The following is a 23701-nucleotide window of genomic DNA, read 5'->3' on the forward strand; positions in this document are numbered from 1 at the left end:
TAGAGGAACATACTGGCAGCACGACAAACACACAGTACTGCACCTCACAGTGGCAACCTCTTTGATAGTTATTTCTAATTAAAAGTGTCCGGCACATCCAGCTATGTTCTTTCCCTGAAGGCAGAACTTGGGTAAGCATTGGGTAACTGGATGACCCTGCATGAGAAGCAAGTGATGTACAACATGTGAGTGAGAAAACAATGTGGAGACAGGAAAAATAATGCTTGGCTGGGGAGCAATTAAGCTGTTAATTGTCAGGCTCAAGAGATGGATAGTTTAAGTAGGGCAGAAATTATGCTCTGCTGCTTTTCTTCTGTGTCTCACCATGAGACCAAAGCAGCAGTGGTAGGCCGGTCAGTGTTCAAGGATGTTAACTCAAAGGCATTATTCCTGACCACATAATCTCATAATCTTAGAGTGGAGGAGGGAAATGATATGAAAGGGAGGGCTGAGACAAGACAGACAAAATAGCTTTCATTCCAAAGTTTTAGAATCTGAGTTTTCTATAAGAAGGTGGTAGCTTTTTCAGGAGGCAGGAGGGGTGAGAAGGGTCTAACCCACCTCTTGCTTGTCCACATGTAAAGGGATTAATGGATCGTATTTAAATAGGAAGCCATAGTGGGTTGTGTATCCTGTCAATACATCTACATCAGGGGTGTCAAACTCCTTTTCACCAGGGGCCACATCAGCCTCGCAATGGCCTTCAAAGGGCTGAATGTAATTTTAGGACTGTAGAAGTGTAGGAGTGGTTACATTTATACAGTCCTAAAGTCACATTCGGTCCTTTGAAGGCCACCGCGAGGCTGATGTGGCCCCCGTTGAAAATGAGTTTGACACCCCTGATCTACATGATCTGGTTTGGGTTTTGTTGGTTTTGGTTGGTTGGTTGTTATTGGTGGGGGCGGGGGGGGATGTGTTTTGGTTTGGGGTTTTTTGTGTGTCTGTGTGAATCTCTTTAAATCTAGACTGCAAAATATGCTTCCTTGAGGTGTCAGGAACCTTTGGGTCTCAGTAGCAGAAACTAGTAGAGCTGGACCTTCCGGTACCCTTTGTACACAAGTCTACATAGCTAAGCACAGTCAGATTTCTTGGGGAGTATCCTCTAAAGCAGCCTCATGCAAGATATTGTTCAGCATTTACTAAGCACACTAAGATCTAGCAATTTGTATATCTATCAATATACTTGACACCCCCAGTGGCATTTCTTTGGAGAGTGGAAGCACATCTGCCAAGAGAGCTTCAAGAAGAAAGACTAAAATTTATCAGTTATTGATTCAAATCAGGTAAAAGAATGAAAAAGTTGAGGATTTTTTGTTTCATTTTTAAACTCTAACCCTTAATTTGATTCAAAGGGAGTTGGAAAACAGAAAATAAGAGAGAGAAAGAGGGCCTGGTGATTGCTTTTGTCCTCAATGCCTGTTTACCTGAGGTTTTGTCTGCAGTATCTGAGCTCTTGCCATGGAGATCTGCTTCTAGCCATTTGTACAAGACTACACAACATAACAAACAGAGATAAAAAAGAAAGCAAGTATGAACAAAATTAAAAGATACACAAATGTACGGGGGGAAGGGAAAAACATGAAGCAGACATTAAACACACTCCCTGTGCAACCTCTCTCCCTCCCAATACTGCCAAAGGGTAAATCCATGTGATAAATAAAACCCTCTGCGACTGTATTACTATAAAGGTGTTGAATGCACTGACAGACACGGTAGAAATACTTGTCAAAATTAGTAACAAGATTAAATTCTCGGCACTTCAAACAGCAGGCTGCTGTACAGCTTCCCTATTATGAAACACAGCTCTGTTCATATATTGAGCCATTCCAGAGCTTGTGAAACTCGAGGGGAAAAACACCAGTTCTTTAACTGGTGTTGCACTAAACCCAAGAGGTTTTCTTTAGTATAATACTGTTAGCCACGTTGTTACACCTTCAATGCTGTACTACATGCCATTTTCATGACTTGCTAAAGCTACCCAATAGTTTCATTCATCATTTTTGTCTCATAATAGGGTGGTTTTAAACAAAGATTTGAATAAGTAATCTTTATAACTTGGATGAACAATTTTAATCTCTTCCAGTAACAGCTACCCCAAAAGACACTTGTAATGGAAAAGCTTCCTGCTAGCATGTCTAAACGAGGTTTCTTCCAATGGGTTTGCTCAACTCCTGCAGAAAAACAAAAATGTTTTCACAGATGCCATGGCATTCCTTCGACAAAAACAGTCCCATTCATACACTACGCAAAGGCATTACACAATCTTCCTCAAGTTAAATCTATTTTTATAAACCTAGAGTGTCTATTTAAGCTGCAATGCCATTGACCTCTCCGGTCATTCAGTTTCTAGGTATAAATTCAGAGTATTTCCACCATGACCACCTACTTGAGCTGTTAATCCAGGCATAAGTTCAAAGGATCCAGATAATTCTGCTAAGGCTGTATTTTCTGGAAGACAACCCTCAGCACAGGAGTTCTTTCAATAAGGACGTCTAGATGTGAATTTGTATTTGAGGATAATTTTTCTTATTTCTTTAGGAGGCACCTAAAGATAAACCACATTCAAATCTGCAGGATGATATTTTGCCACTCCAGATGTCTTAAGCTATTTCATTCTACTTTTGAGCTGTTTGAACTAAAAAGTTGTATAAATATTTAAATGAAAGGAAACAAAACAATTGCCAAAGCTGTAGACTCCCCTTGCTAATGACCCATATCCACTGTGCCTTTACAAGCGTCTCTGCCAGGCTGTCCTCACAGCTCTCCCTAAAAGTCCTCTACAACATTATCATGCAAAGGGAATTTGGCATTGAGCTTCCACAGACTTAACCACAGCCTCTGTAATAGGAACTGTGGAAAGATGGCAATTTGTAAAGGGATGCATAGCCAGATGCATTGGGACAGGTTCTGGTTTTGTTGCCCATTTCAGTATTTTAACCATTTATCATCATCAGTCATATAGCTAAACAGTCACAGAAGTTATGCAAAAACTCCTGTACAAGAAGTCAAATAACAGAACATCACTGACATGATATAAATACAGAGCTACAAACACTGTTGTACAGCCTAATTCTTTACGCACACAAAATGTAATGGAATATGATTATTGCCACAAATTAATTTCACTCAGAAAATTCTCAGTATTTCAAAAATGTGTTTAAAAAAGGAGATTTGTTCACCTGAGTTATTGCACAAGTCTAAATAAAGATAAAAAAGCTATAGAGTTTAATTCACTATCATCCCTTTCTTCTGACCTTGATTAAAACACTTTATTTGCCTACAGAGTAACATTATACAGCATCACCACTGTCAGCTTCTTAAAATAGCCCCAAATCCCAGCTGCCAACAGACCACAGGCATCCCACTACACTAGCAAACAACTATGAATTACACCATCCCTTTTCCATAAAGTTGCATCATAATCTTGTCAAACCCAAAATGTCATGGCTTAAATTATGGTGGTTTGGGCAAGGGGGAGTTTAACAAACAGGTACTCCAGGCATGGTGCTCCTACACAGTTACTCTGCAGTCTGTCCCCAAGTGCTGGAACATATTAGCAGAAAACAGTGGAGTGGGTATAAAACTGGACCTGTACCTATAAATATAGGGGATTATTTACACCTTGGGCCTTTATTTTGTGTAAAAATCAAGGTGTGTGGAATTCACTCATTCTGTTCCTGCTGCCACCCTGCCTTTCCAAGTACAGGCTCCCAATCCACTGTTGGCAGTATATAGAAAGTATGCCCCAGAGATCCTTGGTCTACCCCGTTTATACAAAGCCAGCAGCATTTTTTTTAATTGCATTTTTGTATTCAAATCTGCTGTTCTTTTTGAATACATGATATGGAATGAAGAAGCATTTTTACTAATACAGAAAACAATTCAAGCTATTAAAAGTTCATTTAAATTTAAGTTTTGTACATCATTATTCTTAAATTGCCTGCTAACCTTTTGGTTACTTATGTAGCAAACGAGCAACACACATGGCCATATGAAACTGAAAGGTTTGAAATCCATCTCTCAGTTCCCAGAAGTGCATCCACAATGGCAGAGTGAAAAATGCTCAAGGAAGAGCAAGACACCAGCTCAGGTCCTTGAACACAGCAGGATGCCAAAGCCCACCAAGCAAGGAGGTCCCTGGCTTTGGATCAATAGGCACCTGGCTGCAGGCTTGGGCTGAACTGCCAAGGAATTTATGGCATTTTAGATGCCATCACGTCCTCCATGAAGTTCAAATGGCTTCCTGCTCAGCACAACACATGTTTCCCACTCCTCATTTCACACGTTCGCCTCCCTCCGAGCACTGAACGCAACAGCAGGCTTCCAGTCATGCCTTTTGCACAGGAGTCCTTTCACACTTGTGCTTTCTATTAATTTACGAGGCCAGGATCAAGTTCAAATGTACCTGATTTCCGTGTTAAAACATGATGTCACATTCTCAGACTGGTTTTGGAAACACGCTCTCGCAAACATCATTTTCGATTCAAATGAATCTTAAAGTAGGTTTCATCCCCTACTCCCATGGGACAGAGGTATCACAAGAGTCTTGTCTCGAAATCTGCTTTATTACACTTGGTCTTTCTGGAGATGAAAACAAGAACAAAACACCAAACAAAACACCACCCCGCCACTCCAAAATACAACCAGAACTTGTCATCCTAAAAATCCCTGTGCCATTACTGTTTATGTTTGTGTCCAAGAATGCAGGAAAAAAAGGAGAATTTTTTTTCAGTAAATTTTGCTTTGGGGTCTTTTTAATACAAGAACAAGTAGCTTTATTTTTATTCTTCATATGTATAATTACAGTGCATTTGGTTATCTTTTAAGTTGGGCTATATTATGATGGATTTTTCTTTTTAAGCCACTCTGCAATGTCCATAACACAATGTACCAAAATTAGCCTCCCTTGAATCATCAGGATGGCAAGTTTCAGGTGTTTCGTTACTTGAAGTTATAAGCAGTTTCACCAGAGCTGCATTTACACAACAGCAGAGTGCAAATAAATTCACTGACAACAACTTCTGCCACCGTAATTAAGCTCCATTTGCAAATCAGTACAAGAAAGAAGCTTAATTTGGCCTGGATCATTTTCAGCACTAATCAACTTTGACATAAACAGAGCATGAAGATGCCCGTCCAGCAGCTCAATTAGTCAGCTATGCTTGGTTTGGGATTTTGCTTTTTGGGGACTTTCTTTGCCCGTCTCACACAAGCCTGAGGCCTCAGTTCCCTGGACTTAGCACCGTTACGCTGGGCAATAGACTTTTCTGCTTTAAAGGAAACTCTTGCTTTCTGAAGTCCCCAAGAACTGTCCCTTGATGCGCTGAGCCACAAAGAGGATCCAAAGGACTCATGGTTGATTTTTTTTAATCAGCACGCAGAACCCAGCCAGTGAAACCCCATCTTCTACATCCATCAGTACCTTCCAGAAGGAAGCTGTTCCCAGTTTCTGAAGACTTTTCTTCTCAAATAGCCCAATCCACGACCCAACGGTGGCACTCAAGTTGACAACTTAAAAACGCCCTGGGCCGGGACAGCCTCTTCACACTCACTGAAGAGCCAGCCCACATGTTTGAGGTCTAGAAAATTGGTTTTACTGGTGGGGCAAGAGGTGAATTTAGAGAGGGTGGACCCAGAATTAGCTCCTCACTGTATAGAGTTACTTTTTTTTTTTCCCATATCCTTTAGAAGCAATGGGTTACAGCGAGGCAATGCTTGCCTGTCAAAGCCGCAGCTGCAAAGTTTTATGAAAACTTAGTTATATGCAGTTTTGATATGAAGGAGATCCAGCAAAGAAAGAACTTTGCTTCTTATATTCAGGAAAGCTCTTTCATCAGCATGAAGTAGAAACACTTCTTTGTGCAGCACAAACTGATTTTGTTCAGGGGTCTTTGAGAAACTGCTGTTTAAGCTGCTGCCAACAATTAATTGTCCTTATGACAGTCTCCAAGAGCCAGTCTTCAGCCAGTTTTCAACAACTGAATCCTTTTCTAAAAGACAAAAGCTTTCCACATACTCAAAAGTCACAAGCACCCGCAGGCAAGGCTTGAAGTTACCAGAGCTTCCAGATGGAGGATAGTGGTGAATAGAAACGAAGACATGGGCAGAGGAGGATTTGTGGCCTGCACAGCCACACTGGACCTTAGAGCTGATACATCCACTTAAGAGCCACCCAAGAAACCATTTCAGTTTGGAGATTGCTCTCAGATGCTTTAACCCAGGTGTATCACAGTAATTGGAGATCAGCCTACTGCTGCAAATGCTTCTACTGTGGGCAAACCTGCCACCAAAGTAACAAGACATTTATACAATGTGCTGAATTATGCATGTTTTATTAGCTTTTGAAAAAACAACAATGCAGTTTTGTCAACTAAAAATGTTAGAACATTGTTAAAAGGCAAAAATATCATCATATTGAAGGAAAGATCAGTTCTTGGTACTATTCAGTTAAAATACCTCTTCTGCCACAAACATCTCTGCAAGAACCTACATGTCTTGGTCAACACCACCTGCATTTAGAAACTGTTTGAAGATCAGGCTGCTGCCAGCGAGTTTACACAAAGGATCAGTAAGAAGCTATCAGTGCACAGTAATTTCACATCTAAGCCACATGAAAAATATCCTCTATGCTTAAGTAAACCATGACTAGTTAGATACAGCTTTAGGTTTTTTTCATTGCAGCAGAGCTCTATACATATCAGGAAAAGCATAAACAAACAGATTTATGATTTACCACCGCTGACTGTTTTGTTCCCAGTTTCCAAGTCTGCTGAAAATACAGAATGCTGAAAGCAGGACTCAATCACCATGCCACAGTAAAGTGTCAGGATTCAAATCCAAAGGTGTGGACCCATACTAATTTCTAGATCCAAACTAGACTCCAGATGAGAAACTGAAAGCGCAGCAGCGTTTCTACCATGCCTCTAGGTTTGGTTCAGATCCCTACAGAGGGGAGCTCAGAAAATAAATCTTTTGGCTTCCCCTAATGCCTTGGGGAGTCTTAGGTGCCAAAGCGTCTTTGTAAAGGTGGATCTCCATTGAGAAAGCTTGAAAATGCCCCTACAGCTCAGACCCTTTCTTCCCTTGTCTCACTTGTTCCCACAGATGTCTGGAAGTGATTCTACAGGTGCATCCCTAACCTTCGTGCACCCCAAAAGTACCACTTCAAGGTTTCTATCAAGTATGGTCTCCAGTGTATTTTGGGGTTTCCTGCTCTCCCAACAACCCAGATTTAAACCCTGGGATACATCTTCCACTGTCATCAACAAGGTCTCTTAAAGAACACAGGTAAAGTCCCACAAAACAGGCAAAAGGAATCAACGCAGAGGGTTCTGTATCTTAAAAGTATCTCCTTTGGCAAAGTTCAGCAATGAAAACCAATGTCTTACTTCCTTTCCCCTCAGATTTCCACTGCCACTCCAGTAAAAATCCCTCTGTAGAGCAGTAGACACTCATGTAAAAACAGTAATTATTTTTTTGAATGTTTTTAGACCCTAAAGGTAACAGGAATGTAGAGAGCCACAAAAGGTGACAGAGCATGTTTCCTGGCCTGAAATGGAGTTGAAAAGAGCTGGTGGGCCTTTGAAAGAGGAGCTGGAGAGATGCACAAAAAGGTAAGTAAGAAATTGAAGTCCACTTTCACCCCAGGTGCCTATTTTGCCTGCTGTTTTAGTGTCCTGCCAGTGGAGATGGAAACAGCAGAGAACAGAGATCTAAATAACCCTAAAATTACCTGGCATTTAAGCAAATGTTTCCTCTTTACCACTAATCTTCTAGTGCCTGGACTCCAGGTTGATTGGCACACTAAGAATACATAGGTTAGAAGGCATATAATTGCTGCTCTCACTTTTAAATAAGCAGAAGTTGTCATTGACTACAGAGAGGTTAATTCAAAAGCAAATCATTTAGCGCCACCTCAAATAGCCACAAGAGCCCTCCTGGCCACTGCACACATCTCATGAAAAACCAACAGGAGTTATGATATTTTACACTTTTCCTTTTGCATAAAGGGCAATTTTGTGGAGCTAAACAAAATGGTTCATATAATGAAGCAACCCACATCATGCTGCTTTGGAGGCCTCAGTAACTGTTTGAGCGCATGTTAGAAATGGAGTATTTCATACTGAGCAGATCAAGGCTGGATTAGGCACAGTCCGCACCATAGCTGAACACACATTAGTACCTACGGTCTCTGTGAGTCTGTTAAGGTCTGGGAGGTCTAATAAATACAGGGAAGCACATGTAAAAGGAAAGAGGACTAACATCATACATGGGCATAGCAGCACAACTCTGAAAATGATGGTGTGACAATGTGGGACAGCTAAATCAGAGCATCCTGTTACAGAAAACAAGAACAATCATTTTTCATGGAGGAAGAAGTTGCTATTCCTTCAATCAAGACAGAAGAGAGTTGTTTATGCTGCATAAGGATGGGTTTCCAATAGTCCCCACTTACATTCCCTATCATGCATAAGGCTACCAGATAAAGAGCATTATTCTGTGTAGGAAAGAGCAGATGTGTAACGTGTTCCCAATCACACACATGCATGCTCCCTCTCTCCCAAAGAGAGCAGACTGGCAGGAACACTCTTAGAGGTTCAAAGTCTGTCCCCTGCACCCGGAGCTCTTTCCAGCTCCACCAAATGGCCCAAGCAACAATAAAGATGGTCCTCAAACCTGGACACCAGCTGGCTCATCATTCCTCACAGCACTGTGGTAGCATCAGGGGTTCCTGCATTGCTCCCATGGGATTAGAATTCCCATCTCATATCAGACAGGATACACACGTGCCAGATTAAAGAGACACAGGCATTTGCATTTATCTTCAGGGCTTGACAGGTTTCTGGTGATTTATTCTGCAAGATGCAAATCAGCTGAGAGCATCCCTGGCGGATACCTCTTCAATGCAAAGGTTAACAGGTTGGATTAAATATTTACATTAAGGAAGGACTTTTTTGGGGGGGATACTTACATAGAAAGCACACACGAGAGGAAAGACCCAAACTATAAATATTTGTGACAGCAAATGATGCAGATCTCAGCAGTTACATAGTTGTGAGTTTACTTAGAAATAAGCTAAGCAAAGGGTAGCTGAGCACAAGGATTACTAGATATTTGCTTACATAAAGCCTGCAGCTTTACTGTCAGGCTGAAAAAAACACCACCTTGTAAATGACTGTAAGGTGATTCACTAGTATCAGATTGCCATAGAATATAATGAATATTTCAAGGGCTTCACATGTGTACAGAGAATCAGTCCAATGGGGCTGGTGTCAGAGTCATCACAGGAACAGGCGGTGCACGTGGGGAACAGAATTCCCCTTTGACAAAGAGTATGTATGTACACCAGATCAAAGGGATCTGAGCACTCACATATATCCTACAGCTGCGAATTCAAGGGTTGTGAAAGAATTAAAAAACATTCGAACTTCTAGTGAAGCTTATTTATAAGCCACAACAACAAAGCTTCAAAAATACACTCCTCCTGCCTCTGAAAAAGGCTGTTTGTTAAAGTAGGAATCCACCGCAGGCTTTGAATTCAGCAAGGTTTATTCTGTTTATAACAATATGACAGCCTGAATATGACTTATTTTAATACAGAAATATGAAACTTCAACCTGAATCTGTATTGCATGGCATCAGAGTATCACTTTATAAACAGCCTGAGGAAATGGGTATTTTAAATCGGCTATTAAACTAGTGCAGTACCAGTTCTGGAGCTGCTTTTGGTTAACCCTTTACTCAAGATTAATCTTCTCCCAAAGAAAACACCTTTTTGCCACCTGTCTCAGAGATCTTAACTCTTTGGAGAGTTTCTCTAGGTATCTCCCTCACCTTTCCTGCTCCCTTTCTTGTACTGGTGTTTTCCAAGAACACTGGCTCAGGCTGCAGGTTAGCGCTGGGCGCCGTTTTTCAGGTCAGCAACACTTTCCACTTTGTGGCGAGGGTGGAGGATTGTGCCTTGTAATGATCCTGCAATGGCACTAGGCTGCATCACCTCCCCACCTCTCCATTGCTTCTTCCACACCTAAAGAGGTGATGGATTTGGAAGCAGCCCGCAGGGGTAGATCTTGAGCAGCTGACTTAATGGCAGCAAAACCCAAGCCCTGTAGAGGTACATCTCCTCCTCTAGTTCAGGTCAAAGTGCAGTCGCCCTACCCAAATGATAACACACAGACTCACATGGCTCTGCAACAGTCATCCAGGTGGACTCTCTGACAGAGTTTTGCACTTCTGTAGGCAAAAAGACAACATTGCTTCATCTCCCTGAACTGTCAGGGCATGTTGAAGAAGCCATACAATCAACATTGTCTAAAATAACTTATGTTTCCTAAGCCTTTTTAGTTTCTGCTTTGAAAATGTGTCTAATCACAGCTTTGTGTCAACATGTAGAAGCAAAAGCACTTATTTCAGTACATGTTCTGTCCTGACAGAAGGTCAGCTTTTCCCTTCCTCTGACTTTTCTTTTACTTAATATTTTGGAAATTGTGCTCTTTTGAGAGAGCTTTAACCTCAGTGGCTACAACAGAACAATACATACATCAAGCCCGTGTCACCTCAGCCCCAAACACAATTCCCAGGTTGTATCTTGGTCGTTGCTACTCATTGGCCACATGGCCTTAGGTGAGCTGCAGGCTGGCAGCCCGGGGGGCAGGTGCTCCCCAACACTGCAGACACCCAGCAGCAGCAGCGGCAATACTGCGGGCACCACAAGCAGCTCCTCATCTCACCTCTTCTCATTCCCAGCCCTGCATCCAAGCTTTTGGTTCATCAGCTCAAGCGTTTCCAGCAGGGAACCGCACCGCTGAGCTGAGCCAGCTGAAGGATACCTGGGGCAGGGATGGAGGGATGAAGAACAGAGAGGAACGTGCTGCTTTTCAGCCCCCAGCTGGATTAATCTTGCCATCCAGTTCATCACATCTGTGCAAAAAACTGTAGGAGGGTGGGAAGTAGTAAGTGAAGGAGAGCAGGAGGAAGGAGGACTGCATATGTTGACACTGCTACCCCGAACGAGGGAATACATTCAAAGCATAACAAAAACCACAACATCTCAAAAACTGAAAAAAACCAAGCTGCACATCTACAAAATGAACTTTTAAGCACCAGTCCATCTAGCTCACAAAGGGTACAGGGAAAGCTAGGCAATACAGTAGTAGTGCACTACAAGAAGAAGCATAAATGTGCATAGGTCGTTTTGGGTTTTTTTTTTAAATTATAAAATTAGATCATTTTAAACAGAAGAAAAGCTTTCGACCACAGCTTTTTTTTCCCCCAGCATTATTCAGAAAACAAAACTCCCAAGTCAGATCACAAACTTGGAAATTGCTGTGTCTCCAGACATTTCAAGTCCAAGTTGTCTCTTTCTTTAAACCCCTCGCCCATGTGACCTGGTCACATACAAAACTTGAAACTCACACATGGGTCCTTAAGATGGAGAAATGAGCTGAATCAGGTCGAATTTTCCTGGAAAGGCCTTCTCCTGGGAGATGAATAATTAGTTCCCTGACAGGCACAGCAGATCTGTGCTTCTCACAGGATGCCCTGAGGCAGAAGAGGCAACGAGGCACTTCTGGCTGCTTCAGCTCTTCCAGGACCAGCTCTGGAGTTGCTGCAGGGCAACCTGCACCATGAAAAAGGAGGTTTCCAGCTGGGATATCATGCAGACAAGCTCAATTTCAGCCTTGTCTTATCCAGCACTTCCTTTGCAGCCTCAACTCTGTCTAGAACACCAAGTTGCCTCTCTGGCCTATAAGGTAGACCTTTTCCTGCCTTAAAAATGCTACCTGTTGTTTCTTCTTACACCTTCTCACAATTTCAAAGAAGTGACCAAATGTGAAAATCACCTTTTGGTAGATAGTCATGATATTTGGAGTTTTGTACGGGGGAGGGGGGAAGAGAGAAAACCATACCCCCCACAAAACTAGGAAGAGATTGGTATAACATTACATGTGCAAGCTCCATAAGAGCATTAGAAATTGAGAAACTGAGATCTGGACAGCAGGGGAGCCCTGGACACAACGATCAAGCAGGAGAGCATGGGCAAGCAGGTAACACCTCAGATCACAGCACTACCCATCACAGGGAGCATCAAATCCCTTCCACGTCTGTCAGGGACACGGGATCTGTTCAAACACATTCGCAGAGACAGCCTCGCCACTCTCTCCTGAAACGCTGTTTGTCATCACCAAGGTAGGGATGAAATCGTTCCAGCATCCCTTTAGCTGCCATCTGTGCTCCCACAGGAAGGGGGCTCAAACTTGTCAAATGCCTCGAATTAGAAAAACAAAACAACCTCTTGCATTAGAAATGGTAAGAGGTAGTAATTTCAAGGTAACAGCCTGAAGCCACTGGCTGTCAGCAGAGCACACTGCATATGATTAAAGCACGAAAAGTAGGCCCCCAGAATCCAAGTGTAACACTGCATTTGGGAAAGTCGCTTTTGAAGAACCAGAGACTCTGAAAAGATGATTATTTGCTTATGAAAAAAAGAAGAGTCTATAAGGAAAGATGAAGAAACGGGGCTTGGGTTACAGCAAATCTAGCTTCTGTTACTGCCCCCTCCCTGCCCCCCCACTTTAAAGCACCTATTTTTGATCACTTTTGTAATGGAAAGAATGAGACATATCATTAGCACAAACAGTGCAGGTTAAGATGTTGCTAGAAGATGGCTAGGACAAAGGAGAAACCTGAGAGATGTGCTCTGTACTGCAAGGTCCAGTTTGCTCTGCAGTGCGGGAGGTGAGGGTGATGAGGGACCAAATCCTCCCCAGCCTTCCCCACCTGCAGTGGGGACAGAGCTTCCATACCAGCCAGGTTTTTCTCACCCAAGACTGGCCCGGGAAAAAAAATTAAAATAACTAAAAATCAGAGATAGCAGAGTCATAGAGGTTCATACCTAATTTCCACACATACCTGTGGGGACCAATCATTTCCATGTCTATTCAAATCTGTGCATTGGAGGCTACTTTGAAAGTCCATCTATTTCTGTTAGTGCCTAGCCGGAAACCAAGTTTTCAAAACATTAAGGGTTTTTTTTAGTTTGATTTAGTTAGTTTGGTTTTTTAACTTTTTACTCCCACTTAAGTATATCCCCAAAACTATTTCACTTCCCTTTATGGAATCACCCAATGGTTGGGGTTGGAAGGGACCTCTGGAGATCATCTAGTTCAACCCACCTGCTAAAGCAGGATCACCCAGAGCAGATCACACAGGAATGTGTCCAGGCGGGTTTTGAATGTCTCCAGAGAAGGAGATTCCACAACTTCTCTGGGCAGCCTGTTCAGTGCTCTGGTACACTCAAGGTAAAAAAGTTTTTCCTCATATTCAGATGGAACCTCCTGTGTTTCAGTCTGTGCCTGTTGCCCCTCATCCTATCGTTGGGCACCACTGAAGAGTCTGGTCCCATCGTCTTGACACCCACCCTTGAGATATTTATAAGCATTGATGAGATCCCCTCTCAGCCTTCTTCAGGCCAAACAGACCTTTAGGAAAGTAGTGTTTCAGAAAGCACTGCTGGTAGCCAATACTCTTCTGCCTAATCAATAACCTCACACCCATCAAATGCTCCACACTGTCAGACACCACCCAAGAAGACCTCAGCAGAGAGGGCGTTCAGGTTTTACAGGACCTTTGGTCAGACAGCATTGCACCTTGTCACACCCTCACACCCAAAGCAGCTGGAGTCTCGCTAAGGTCCCCACAGGTGATCTCACGTATGAGTAAGCACAGAGCAAGGCTGGGGACTTTGGTCCCTTCTTCACAGAGACCTGACAGATTTTTCTAGCAATGAGAGTGCTCAGAAAGCAGATCTGTTCCTGGGTCTCTGTTCACTCATCTCAGACAGGGTTGTGGCTAATGATTTTTCCCTGAGAAGGAGGATTTCTTATGTTGTGTAGCTTATAATTAATTGGGGCATCTTAGACCATACGGTCTGCTTGCTCCCCCTAAATGAGCTTCCTCAACAATGACAAGACACTTAACATGTGGCAGCGACTCAGTTCAAAAGTTCATTGGGCTTAGCTTTGCACTAGAAAAGAGTTTTGATGTGTAAATTTAGGCAGATGCAGATTTACCTAGAGGCTTAGGAAGCCTAAAAGGCATTTATTTAGAGCATGGCTGTGCCCATTGTGGATAATACAGGAGCATACCAATTTTATGTAATCATACAATGAACTGTTACAGCTACATTCAGGGAAGGGATGACTAATGCTGAGCAGATACACAAACAGACAGACCCCCTAACAGAGTCTGAGGGGAAGATGGAGAATTTTAGGCAAGTAATTATTCAAAACACGCACCTGTGAAAAACAGAGGATCAGAATAACCAGGTTGGAAATGACCTCTGGAGGTACAAGCCCCCATTCAAAGCAGGATCAACTTCAAAGCTAAATTGTGCTGCTCGGGACTGAGACAGAAATAATTTTTGACATTAAAAACTGCAAAGACAATTTAATAGCTGTAGGTTGGGGAGAGCAAAGTATGACATCGACATTTCAGCATCTTTGGAGTGAAAAAGCATATGTTGGCCTCTCTCCAATTTAATGCTTTTAGTGCAAACCAGGATACACTCTTGAATCTGCAGTGTAAATACCAGGCAGAAAAAACAGTGACCATGAAGCATGAGAGCTATGAACCATCCTTTGCCAAGCCTCGGATCTCCTCTCAAAAATATTTCCACCTCCCAGCCTTCATGTTGTTTAGTACTAATGCATCTATAACATAAGACTAGCAGCAACATCACTACCATCTTTTGGCTGGAGACCACACACTGAACTTCTTCATGCTCCCCTGCCTTGCCTTTCCAGGAGAAGAAAGCCCAGCATGCTCAAAGGCACCACCTGTATCTCGTGGATATTTCAGCTCCACGGACACTGTACCTTCTCCTGCTTTTATATTTATGGACACATACAGCAAATCATGCTGATTTCTCACTGTGAAGCCACTTTTTCTGGCAGCTGGCTAGGGACTTTCATAACAAGGCCCACGGAAAATACTCTGTACAGTTCTGGTGCCTTTCCTTGCGCAGCTGCAACCCGGGCAGGACTTAACACTAATCCCTCCTGAACAGCCTCGCTGCTCTTGCCTTGCTACAGGGCAGCCCACCGCAGCCCTCCCAACATCAGTTTAATGCTGATTAGTCCCGACACAATTCTGGTGCAGGCTTCCTGCCAGGCAAGGGAATGAACAAAATTGGTTTGCGCACAGGCCAGACGACAGCTGCAGTCACTCCAGCTCAAATCTGTTGAATAAGGACCCTTTTCTTGTTTACCAAGATGAGGCTAAATTAGCCCAGCATGAGACAGAAGGACAGAGCAAATCCTAAAAGCCAGCGATGCCAACCTGGCTCTGAAGGTGCGAGAGGCAGCTTGATCAGGCCCCATCACTTGGGCTACAAATAAGCCACGGGGGAAGCAGAAGCTTTGTGTAAAGTGAAACAGTACAACTTCCCCCCAGCCTCTGCCCAGGTAAGCACTGTAGTTTTAAAAATAAAGGATTTGAGGGAAAAGATTACAAACAGAATGTCCTCAGGTTTTTTTTCAGAGCCAGAGTCAGTGCACACTTGGAACATATTTTCCCCCTTCTCTCTTTTTTCATCCAGCTCTATGAAGAAAGAAGCCTCCAGCCTCCATAAACCCCCCACCTCCCAGTGCCCTTAAGATTCTGTTCTCACTACCACATCTTCCTCCAGTCCTGATTTCCTCCTATGCTGAATGACTGGAATCACGCTGTATTTATCCACCTAACTTAAAATGCTTTTACTGGGTAGCAACATAAAGCTTATCGAGCACACAGACATCTCCAGACTGTTGCCAAAGGCAAACTCAACATGTTTTCTAAATTCATTCGGGTACATATTTAAGGACAGATGGTCTTTAGGTGCAAAAGCATTAAGATTGGCAATATATTGTTTAGTTTACAGAACATAATTAAAATTAAGATGCACCAAGATTGAGAGACACAGTATAAGTAAAGACTCATTTAGATGATTGCTGCTCCTTGTTTAGAGACGGGGAAATATGGAAAGAAGGAAGAGACGAGAAAGATTCAATCTGAAGATAAAAAAACAAATTATTTTTTGCTAAGATGGTTCAGCTAAAACTGCATTATGCATAGCTGCAGAAGCCGCCTGAATAGCAAGAGGTTAAGGGTAGGCCTTCTGTTTGTTGGTGTAGTCTGAAGGGACACTCCTGTCATCACTTAAGCATACGCTTCCTTCTTCCCCTCCTTGGGGAGCACTTTGGGCTACTATGGCCTGACTCCCCACATGTAAAAGACACTCGCCAACCTCAGAGATGCTCAAAAGAGCATCTACAAAAGTTTCTAAAATAAGATGCCCTTATCAGCATGCTGTCAGTAAGCACCTGTATACCAGTATTAGCTATGATGCTTGTTTTTAAAATGCACAGGGTATCCTGTTTGAAAGGTTTCCTGCTCAGGAGTGATCTATTGATTTGATCTGAAGCATCACCTCTGTTTGCAGAATGACACACAGAACTCTTGACATGAATTACAGAATCCATCATCTTCCCAGAGGCAGCACATGCACAGAGGCAACCCTTGCACGTGAACTGCTTGTCAGCAAGGCTGGTATTACTCAGGCTCTTTACAAAACAGATTTAATGGAAAAGTAGTACTGCTGAGCTCTCTGGTCTTTGAAAAAAAAGCTTTAAACCCATATCCAGAAGTGGATACAGCACCATAGGATGTTCCTTCTATATAGATGAAAAGCCTGGCTTTTGGCACTGGCAGTGCTGGCTGGTCATTGATTGGGGATTTATGGGTTTGTGAAGTAACTTCTGGTTTAAGCCTGAAAATTCCTTGGGCACCTCCCATCACATTTCCTCAGCTGCCAGAGAAACAGCTCCTGCCCACCTCAGCTACAGTTCAGGCACCACTTTGCCTTGTTTCCAGTCCCTGTATGGCCCGATCCAGCAAGCAAGCTTCAAGTGTTTTACAAGCATAGTGTCCCCACAAAATGCAGCTATAGCACCTTGCTAAGGGAACAGCAAGGGTCTGCTTTTACATGGCATAAGAGGTAGAACACTTCAGGCATGAAACATTTGTTCAATTTGGGGGTTTTTACTTGCTGGAATGGAGAGAGATTGGGTCTAAATTTCCCTCTCCCACCTCCCAGGAGAGGCGATATCAACCAAAAATGGCTTACTCCACAGAAAGGAAGCGCACCATTAGTACAATGGAAGGAGACATGCAAGAAGGATCTCAGACATAATCCAGTGGCCCAGGATTTTCAGTCAATGCACAAACACAAAAAGCTCCCTGCCCAGCTTCATGTGCATGGGGATCCCCGTAACCAGCCCTCAAATAACCGTGTGAGAGCAGGGACTGGCAGCCAGACAGCCCTGGAGAAGGCTCTGGGTGGGATCTCCCAAGTGATGTGTCTAGCTAACAAAGGAGATCCCAGCAACTACAGGCAACTTAAGAGAGATACTACTTATTTTAGGCTTACTCCATAAAGGCTACAACACTTCAACAGAGCAATGTGTCAGCTTAATAATGAAGTCCATTAAAAAAAAAAAAATCTTTTTTCCTGTTAACAGGATTTGGGTCCCATATGTTCTTCAAAAGCAGAAAGAGCAAAGGAAGCAAACCAAAATAATCTCTTCAGGTAGTTCTGTTCAAGACCTCTGGAAGGAGGGCTGAGGTAGAGTAAAGCAAATCTTATCTTTGAAAGAGTGAAAGGAAATGCGTCGATTAACCTTTCTTAGGTTATAAGAGGTTACAGAACTTCTGTTTCACGTCAGCTAACCAAACTTAACCAGTCAGACATAAAGCTTAGTCAACCTATTTTCATGCATCCTACTGACTTTAAAAAAAAAGTCTCTTCTCTCCACTCAGGTATGACACCCAAGTTCCAGGACAACTGTAGCACCTTGGCTGAAAAGGTAGTACCTTTCTCCATCTTATTAAGAACAAATAAAGTACACACCTGAAGGACTTTGGGAGCTAACTTTGGCAATAAACAGCATCTTCCAATTATCCGCGTACCTGCAGAAGAAGGAGGCATGTCACCCTTTGCAGGGCAGAGTAGGGCTCTCAACCACAACTAGGTTCCCAGAGCTACTAGCTGTTACTTCATCATCCCCACAAGCAACTCCAATCAAAATCCTGCCAAAAGAAGGAATTTTACTAAGCTCTTTGCTGGCCCGCCTTAGACTTAAATCTTGCCCAGCAGGGAAACAGAAGGAATTTATATTTCCCAGTAGTTCTCAGCATCTATTATAGATGCAGACTAAAGGAACTCAGTGTTTTAAGCCATTTGGGGAACTCAGTGCACAAGGACCTGGCCAAGCAGAAAGCAGTCTCTGGTCACAATCTATACAACTTTCCCCTCATCGGCCATTCAATAGACAGCTTTTACATACAGGGAAAAGAAAAAGCCAGTCTTACTGATGATACTGAGAAGAAAACCAGAAACTTTGTTAAGAGACAAAAATGGACACAGAAGTGTGGGGGAAGTACAAAGTGAACTTCTATTTGTCTATATATTGACAAGACTGAAGTGTTACTAATTTTACATTCAGAATTTATTCATGCAGTTAACAGCTTTTCTGAAGTTCCTCATTTTATCTCCAAGGCTTAATGTGTTTACATGAAGATAACCGTATCAAAGACTGAAGGACATTTTAAGCATCTCAGGATGAACACCAATAAACCACTAGCTTCTGGAACAATAATTTTACTTCCCTGAAAGTAGCAGACTGGGGAAAAAGGCCAGGCTCTTAGCAGTCAGCAACGCTCACTAAATGGGTCAGTAAATTTACCACGGGGGAGTTATTTACCATACCAGTGCTGGAAATTCACCTCCACGAAAAGATTATTACAGATGAAGCTTAGCAGAAATCTCACATCCAGCACAGGATGAGCAGCACATTCGTCATTCCATCAGCCCTCAGAGAACAGTCAGTCAAATGAGTTTCTGTTAATCTCTTTGCTATGCTATTCCCTATGACTAAGTTGCGTAAGTCGCCCTGAGAGACTTTAACTGTCATTGCTGGTCTCAAGTGAACCTTCACAGTGTGCAAGGTGCATTGATCGTGGTTACACCTGTGTAAATTTATAAGGTTCATGTGGAAAACTCTAGTGATTTGCAATCAGCCCTCTGACATGTAATGCTCAGCCAGGCACCAGACCAGCACACAACTGACCGGCTCCTGGGGAGATCAGGGGCATTAAAGGGACCTAAGGATCTCCAAAGAAAGGAGGACCAGCCAGCTATTTGGCTGGCAGAAGGTAGTCCCAAGAAACCACAGGTCTATTTTTACTTTCATCTCTGTTCAGCCATTTGAGTGTTTCTCAAGTTTGCAACTGTGTTGTCCACATTTCTATCTTGTGATTTATTAAAAAAATTTAAAATCTTATGTTTACCTCAAGCTGCTTCACAACAGAGATTTCAGGTCAAGTGATGAACACAAGACATTCCCTTTCTTCAGGGTAGCTGTCCCAGACATGAGGGCACTGGAGCACCATTACTGTGCCAGACCTTACATCCTCCAGACATCCTGGAGAAACCAGCGCAGTGCCAAGGAGGTGGCCACTCCCAGGTGGCACATGGCAGGACACAGCCAGGTGGCTCCCTGGCAGCAGCAGGACACGGGGTGAGGGCACCTGAACCCCCAAGGAGCCCCAACCCAGGAGCCAGGTAACAACCACAGGTCAGAGCAGAGCTGCTGACTCAAAGGGCAGAATCCACCACCAAAAGAAATTAATTAATCACAAAGTGCAATTGAAAAATACGTACATGTTGCTACAGATTGTTGCTTTGCTGCTTTACCTCCCAGTGGCCCAACAGTTCATTGTTATTTCTAACCCCACTGGCCCCAGGTATAACTGATACTTTACTATTGAGATACATAGGATGATGCCTGCTGGAGCTTGTAACACAGCTTAAAATTATTCAAAGCAGGAAGCAGACCCCTAATTCACAATTTCTAGTCCTGCCACTTTCCCTTCAGTCCCTCCCAAACTGTCTCTGTTACAACTCCATATTTCTTTACTTTTTTCTTTGGTTTGACAACCCTAAAATTGTACGTGACTTGAGTCATAAACTGCATTATCAAAGAGAAAGCAAGCTTGCATTATGTGATTATGGTCGGATTTTATTTGTTCCTCTGTTACAATTGTCTTCTATCCATCCTTTACAATAATCTAAAAAGCAAGGGAAACTCACATATCCAGAAAGCAGCTAGAATAAACAGTCTCCTGTTTTAATGTGTCCTCAAGTGTTATTTATATGGATGCCTGGTTACCCCAGGCTTTTTGCAGTACAAAAGCTGACTTCAGACAGCTCTCATGCCACAGGGCTTAAAGGGTGTTTTCACAAGAGCAATGCTTTTAAACAGGAACGAGAATGAGCACAGGAGGCCAGTTCCCAAGCAGGTAACAGGTAACATGCCCTCCTGCAGCTACCGCTCACCCTGCTCTCTAGTGGAAACTGTGTCCACCAGTGGCAGCGAGAGAACAGAAATGACATCTCAATCTGCTGCCCGAGGCAAGTCAGGCAGAAGAAGGGGGTCCTGGGGACAGGCAGCTCCAAGCAGACCCAACACGGGCCGGTGCCGCCAGCTGCCTGCTTGGCACAACCCTGGAGAGATGGAGAGAGGCTGCACCAGCTTCTCACTGATACAGGGAGGGTCCGAGGGACACCAGGCAGACCCATCACTGACTGCTGAGTCCTTCTCCTTTGCACCCCTCCAGGCCCTGCCCTGGAGCCCTCTCCAACCTCCAGACAAGGTCAGATTGGTGCCCTGACACCCCCCCTCCCCCAAATCTCCAGGGAGCCCGAGGGATGAGCATCCAGGGACTGCAGCCATGGCCAGATAGACTCCTGTGCCAGCAAAAATAGATGGCAAAACTGGGCAAATGGGGAGACTCCTCTGCCAGAGGGTAGGGATGAGAATGGGAGAAGGAGACCAGAGGTCCCCACCAGTGCTGCTGTGTGAGCTTCCCCCCCACCCCACCCCGAGACGTGATGTGAGGCCAACACTACAAAATGCCCCAGCTGCGAGGAATGGCTCATGCTTGTTCTCAAATGGTAAAAACCAATCATGCACAAGGCAGATCTGCAGGAGACCCAGGCTCCATTCATTCCAGTGCTCAAGGAATTGCTGGTTGTTTGCTTTAAATATCTATTATTCCCCACGACAGCAGTTAACATACCACCTATTACTCCTATCATCTGATGTGAATGTGTATGTTGACACTGGTTTGTAGTTTGCATGCAAGTCACCTACAGCTAACCCAGGAACTCTCTCTTAGAGGGAAATCCACTTGCAAGCAGAACAAAACCCTGTTTCCAGGGGGTCTGTCTCCATCATTTTCTAGCTACTGTTTTCCAACAGTAGCAGCCAGTAATCCTCAGAAAGATACGCTTCCACTTAAAGAGAAAATAAAGAAAATGAAAGAAATTGGAAATTGTAAAGTTGCAGTAATGACAGCAACTGTTAATAGAAGATTTTCTGTGCCCTGCCGGCTCCTATTTAGTAGGTTTCTGTTCCAGTGTAACCATAGGAACGGCAGTGAAGAGTCTCATTTAAAATCCTTCGCTTCAGCTGGTAGGTTAAGTTATGAGACTGCAATGGGTTTGAATATTAAAAACATTCAAATGGCTCTTAAAAAAAAAAAGCTCAGTTTGAATGGGAACTGTATGACTGTATTGTAGGAGACAGACATCTGTGTTGTAAACAGACGCAGTGCCCCGCCAATAAATTGGCAAGGGGAAGCCTGACACCAGCCACCCTAGAACAAACAAATCCTACTGATGGAGGCAACTAAAAAAACCCAGGCTCAATAAACAGGTTAAGAACACAAATCGTGGATTGCTTAACACACTGTGCCACTAAAACTGAAACCATATGTTTCCTGTAGCTGTCGTTTTGTTTAACGGAGCGCAGCAAGACGACGGGTTGAACAGTGAAGGTAACACAACAGCTTCACTGCAACATTCACTCAAACCAGTAAATTTCATATGCCAAATGTTACTTAATCTTTCAAAGTAAAAAATGACTCAGTTTTAGCTCATTATCCTTCTTTGACGAAATATGAACAAACGCAAGTCAGCTATCTTAAAAGAAATCCAGTCATAGGAACAAAGCCAACCAAATACATAGCTCAAGTAGACTAGGGATGTTAAAGGCAGCTCTCAGAACAAGGGAAATAAAAAATTATGGACCAAAAAAGTGAGGCATACCTAGGCGTACTGTATGGAATTACACCTTTCTCCCAAAGAACATTAAGATAACAGCTACCCTAAGGCATCTGTTACTTTTCACACATTAGCAATAAGATTCATTTGAAAGTATAGTTGGAGACATGTTCAATTATTCAGTAACAGCTTTTTAAAACAATGTACTACAATAAAAAAACTGGACAAAAAATGGAAACATGTTCGCACTGCATTAGTTGCAAGGAACAGGCCTGTACACAATAGGAAAGTATAATGTCCCTTTTTTCATAAATTAGCAAATATGAAAACTTTAAAGTAAACATTATGTACACAAACTAAGGAAAAAAGTACATAACCTTCCTGTGATTATCTGTACAATTTGCTGCCTTAATTTAGAAGGAGTGTTGAAATATTTCAAGCAGTTACAAAAATTACAGGGTCTCTGCAAGGCCACATGAGAGATTAAGCAGAACATAAAATGAAGCTTCAGTAACCATCTACATACATTTTAGGGAACACGATTTGTTGTCATTAAAGTGGCTGTAATCTTCTGCTTAATTTCTCATCTGTGTCCCTATTCCGGAGGCTCTGGCAAGGAGGAGGCAGGAAGAGATGAATACTCTGTTTTCCGGGCTACCTTAGCATCACTTGTCAAGTATTTAGCCAGGATCAGACACATCCATATTCTTTTTCTTATAACTGTAATAATTACCACTTCACTGGCTCATTTACGATTTTATCTATTGCTACTGCTCAAACATGCTCTCCGGTCTGTCTTACACATATTCACTTTTAACTAATGCTGAGGCTCTATCCCCACAGGTCACTATCTGCTTTGCCTGTAGTAATCAGATATTCAGAAGTCCCCAGGACCCCACCCTTCCCTTCAAAAGTACAACTGATGTACTAAGTAATGTGGAAAAATCCCAGTCCTTTTATGCTCTGTATATTGTCAGTCACCTCTAATTGCCTTAGAGGTGCTATCAGAGCTTCAGAGGTATGATCTTCATAGCATTAGAGAAACCAAAGAAAACGTAGGCTCATTTCAAGTGTTTCAGATCTGATGCAGGGCCAGCAGCCTTTACTGCCTCACTGTTGTCTGGAGGAGACTACAGGTGGTCTACTAACCAGGTTTATGCTGGCTAAAATAGGCACCACAATTTGTGCTTGTAGTTAATGTTGGCTTTATTTTAAGAGAGAAACCAAAGTTTCCTATTCCCTATGTCCTTGTTGTTCTAAGCACCTGTGCAGCTGAGTCGATTTACTTTGCTAGTAGTGCCACAAAAGGATCTCCAACATCTGTTTCAGATTTTCACATTTCTTTTGACTAATGAGTCTCATTATTATTGCAAAGCCCTGTCCTTGTTTTTTTTACAGATGGTAAATGATTCCGCATTCAGATCCACATATAAAATTTTCATGTTAAACATCTGCAAGTTAATTATGATATAAAAGTCTCCATAAGCCCCAATGCACTGCATGGTAGGTTAGTGATGCCTCGGAGATGGTTTCAGCCTC

General features: G+C 42.9%; 1 protein-coding gene across 3 annotated transcripts in view; it reads right to left on the reverse strand.

Annotated features, from left to right (window-relative positions):
- Positions 1-23701, reverse strand: part of DENND5B (DENN domain containing 5B) — a 117392-nt gene that overhangs the window by 67758 nt on the left and 25933 nt on the right. Inside the window, exon 2 of one of the 3 annotated variants that reach the window (XM_065631966.1) lies at positions 1425-1490. The exons of 1 other annotated variant lie outside the window; for it this stretch is intronic. In XM_065631966.1, coding sequence (XP_065488038.1) covers positions 1425-1490 — 66 coding nt within the window. Of the gene's footprint in view, positions 1-1424; positions 1491-17947; positions 18007-23701 lie in introns of all 3 variants that reach the window. One more of the 3 variants, XM_065631958.1, reaches the window with a different exon arrangement.

Source organism: Caloenas nicobarica, chromosome 1 (assembly GCF_036013445.1).
Source record: "Caloenas nicobarica isolate bCalNic1 chromosome 1, bCalNic1.hap1, whole genome shotgun sequence".
NCBI classification, from domain to species: Eukaryota; Metazoa; Chordata; class Aves; order Columbiformes; family Columbidae; genus Caloenas; species Caloenas nicobarica.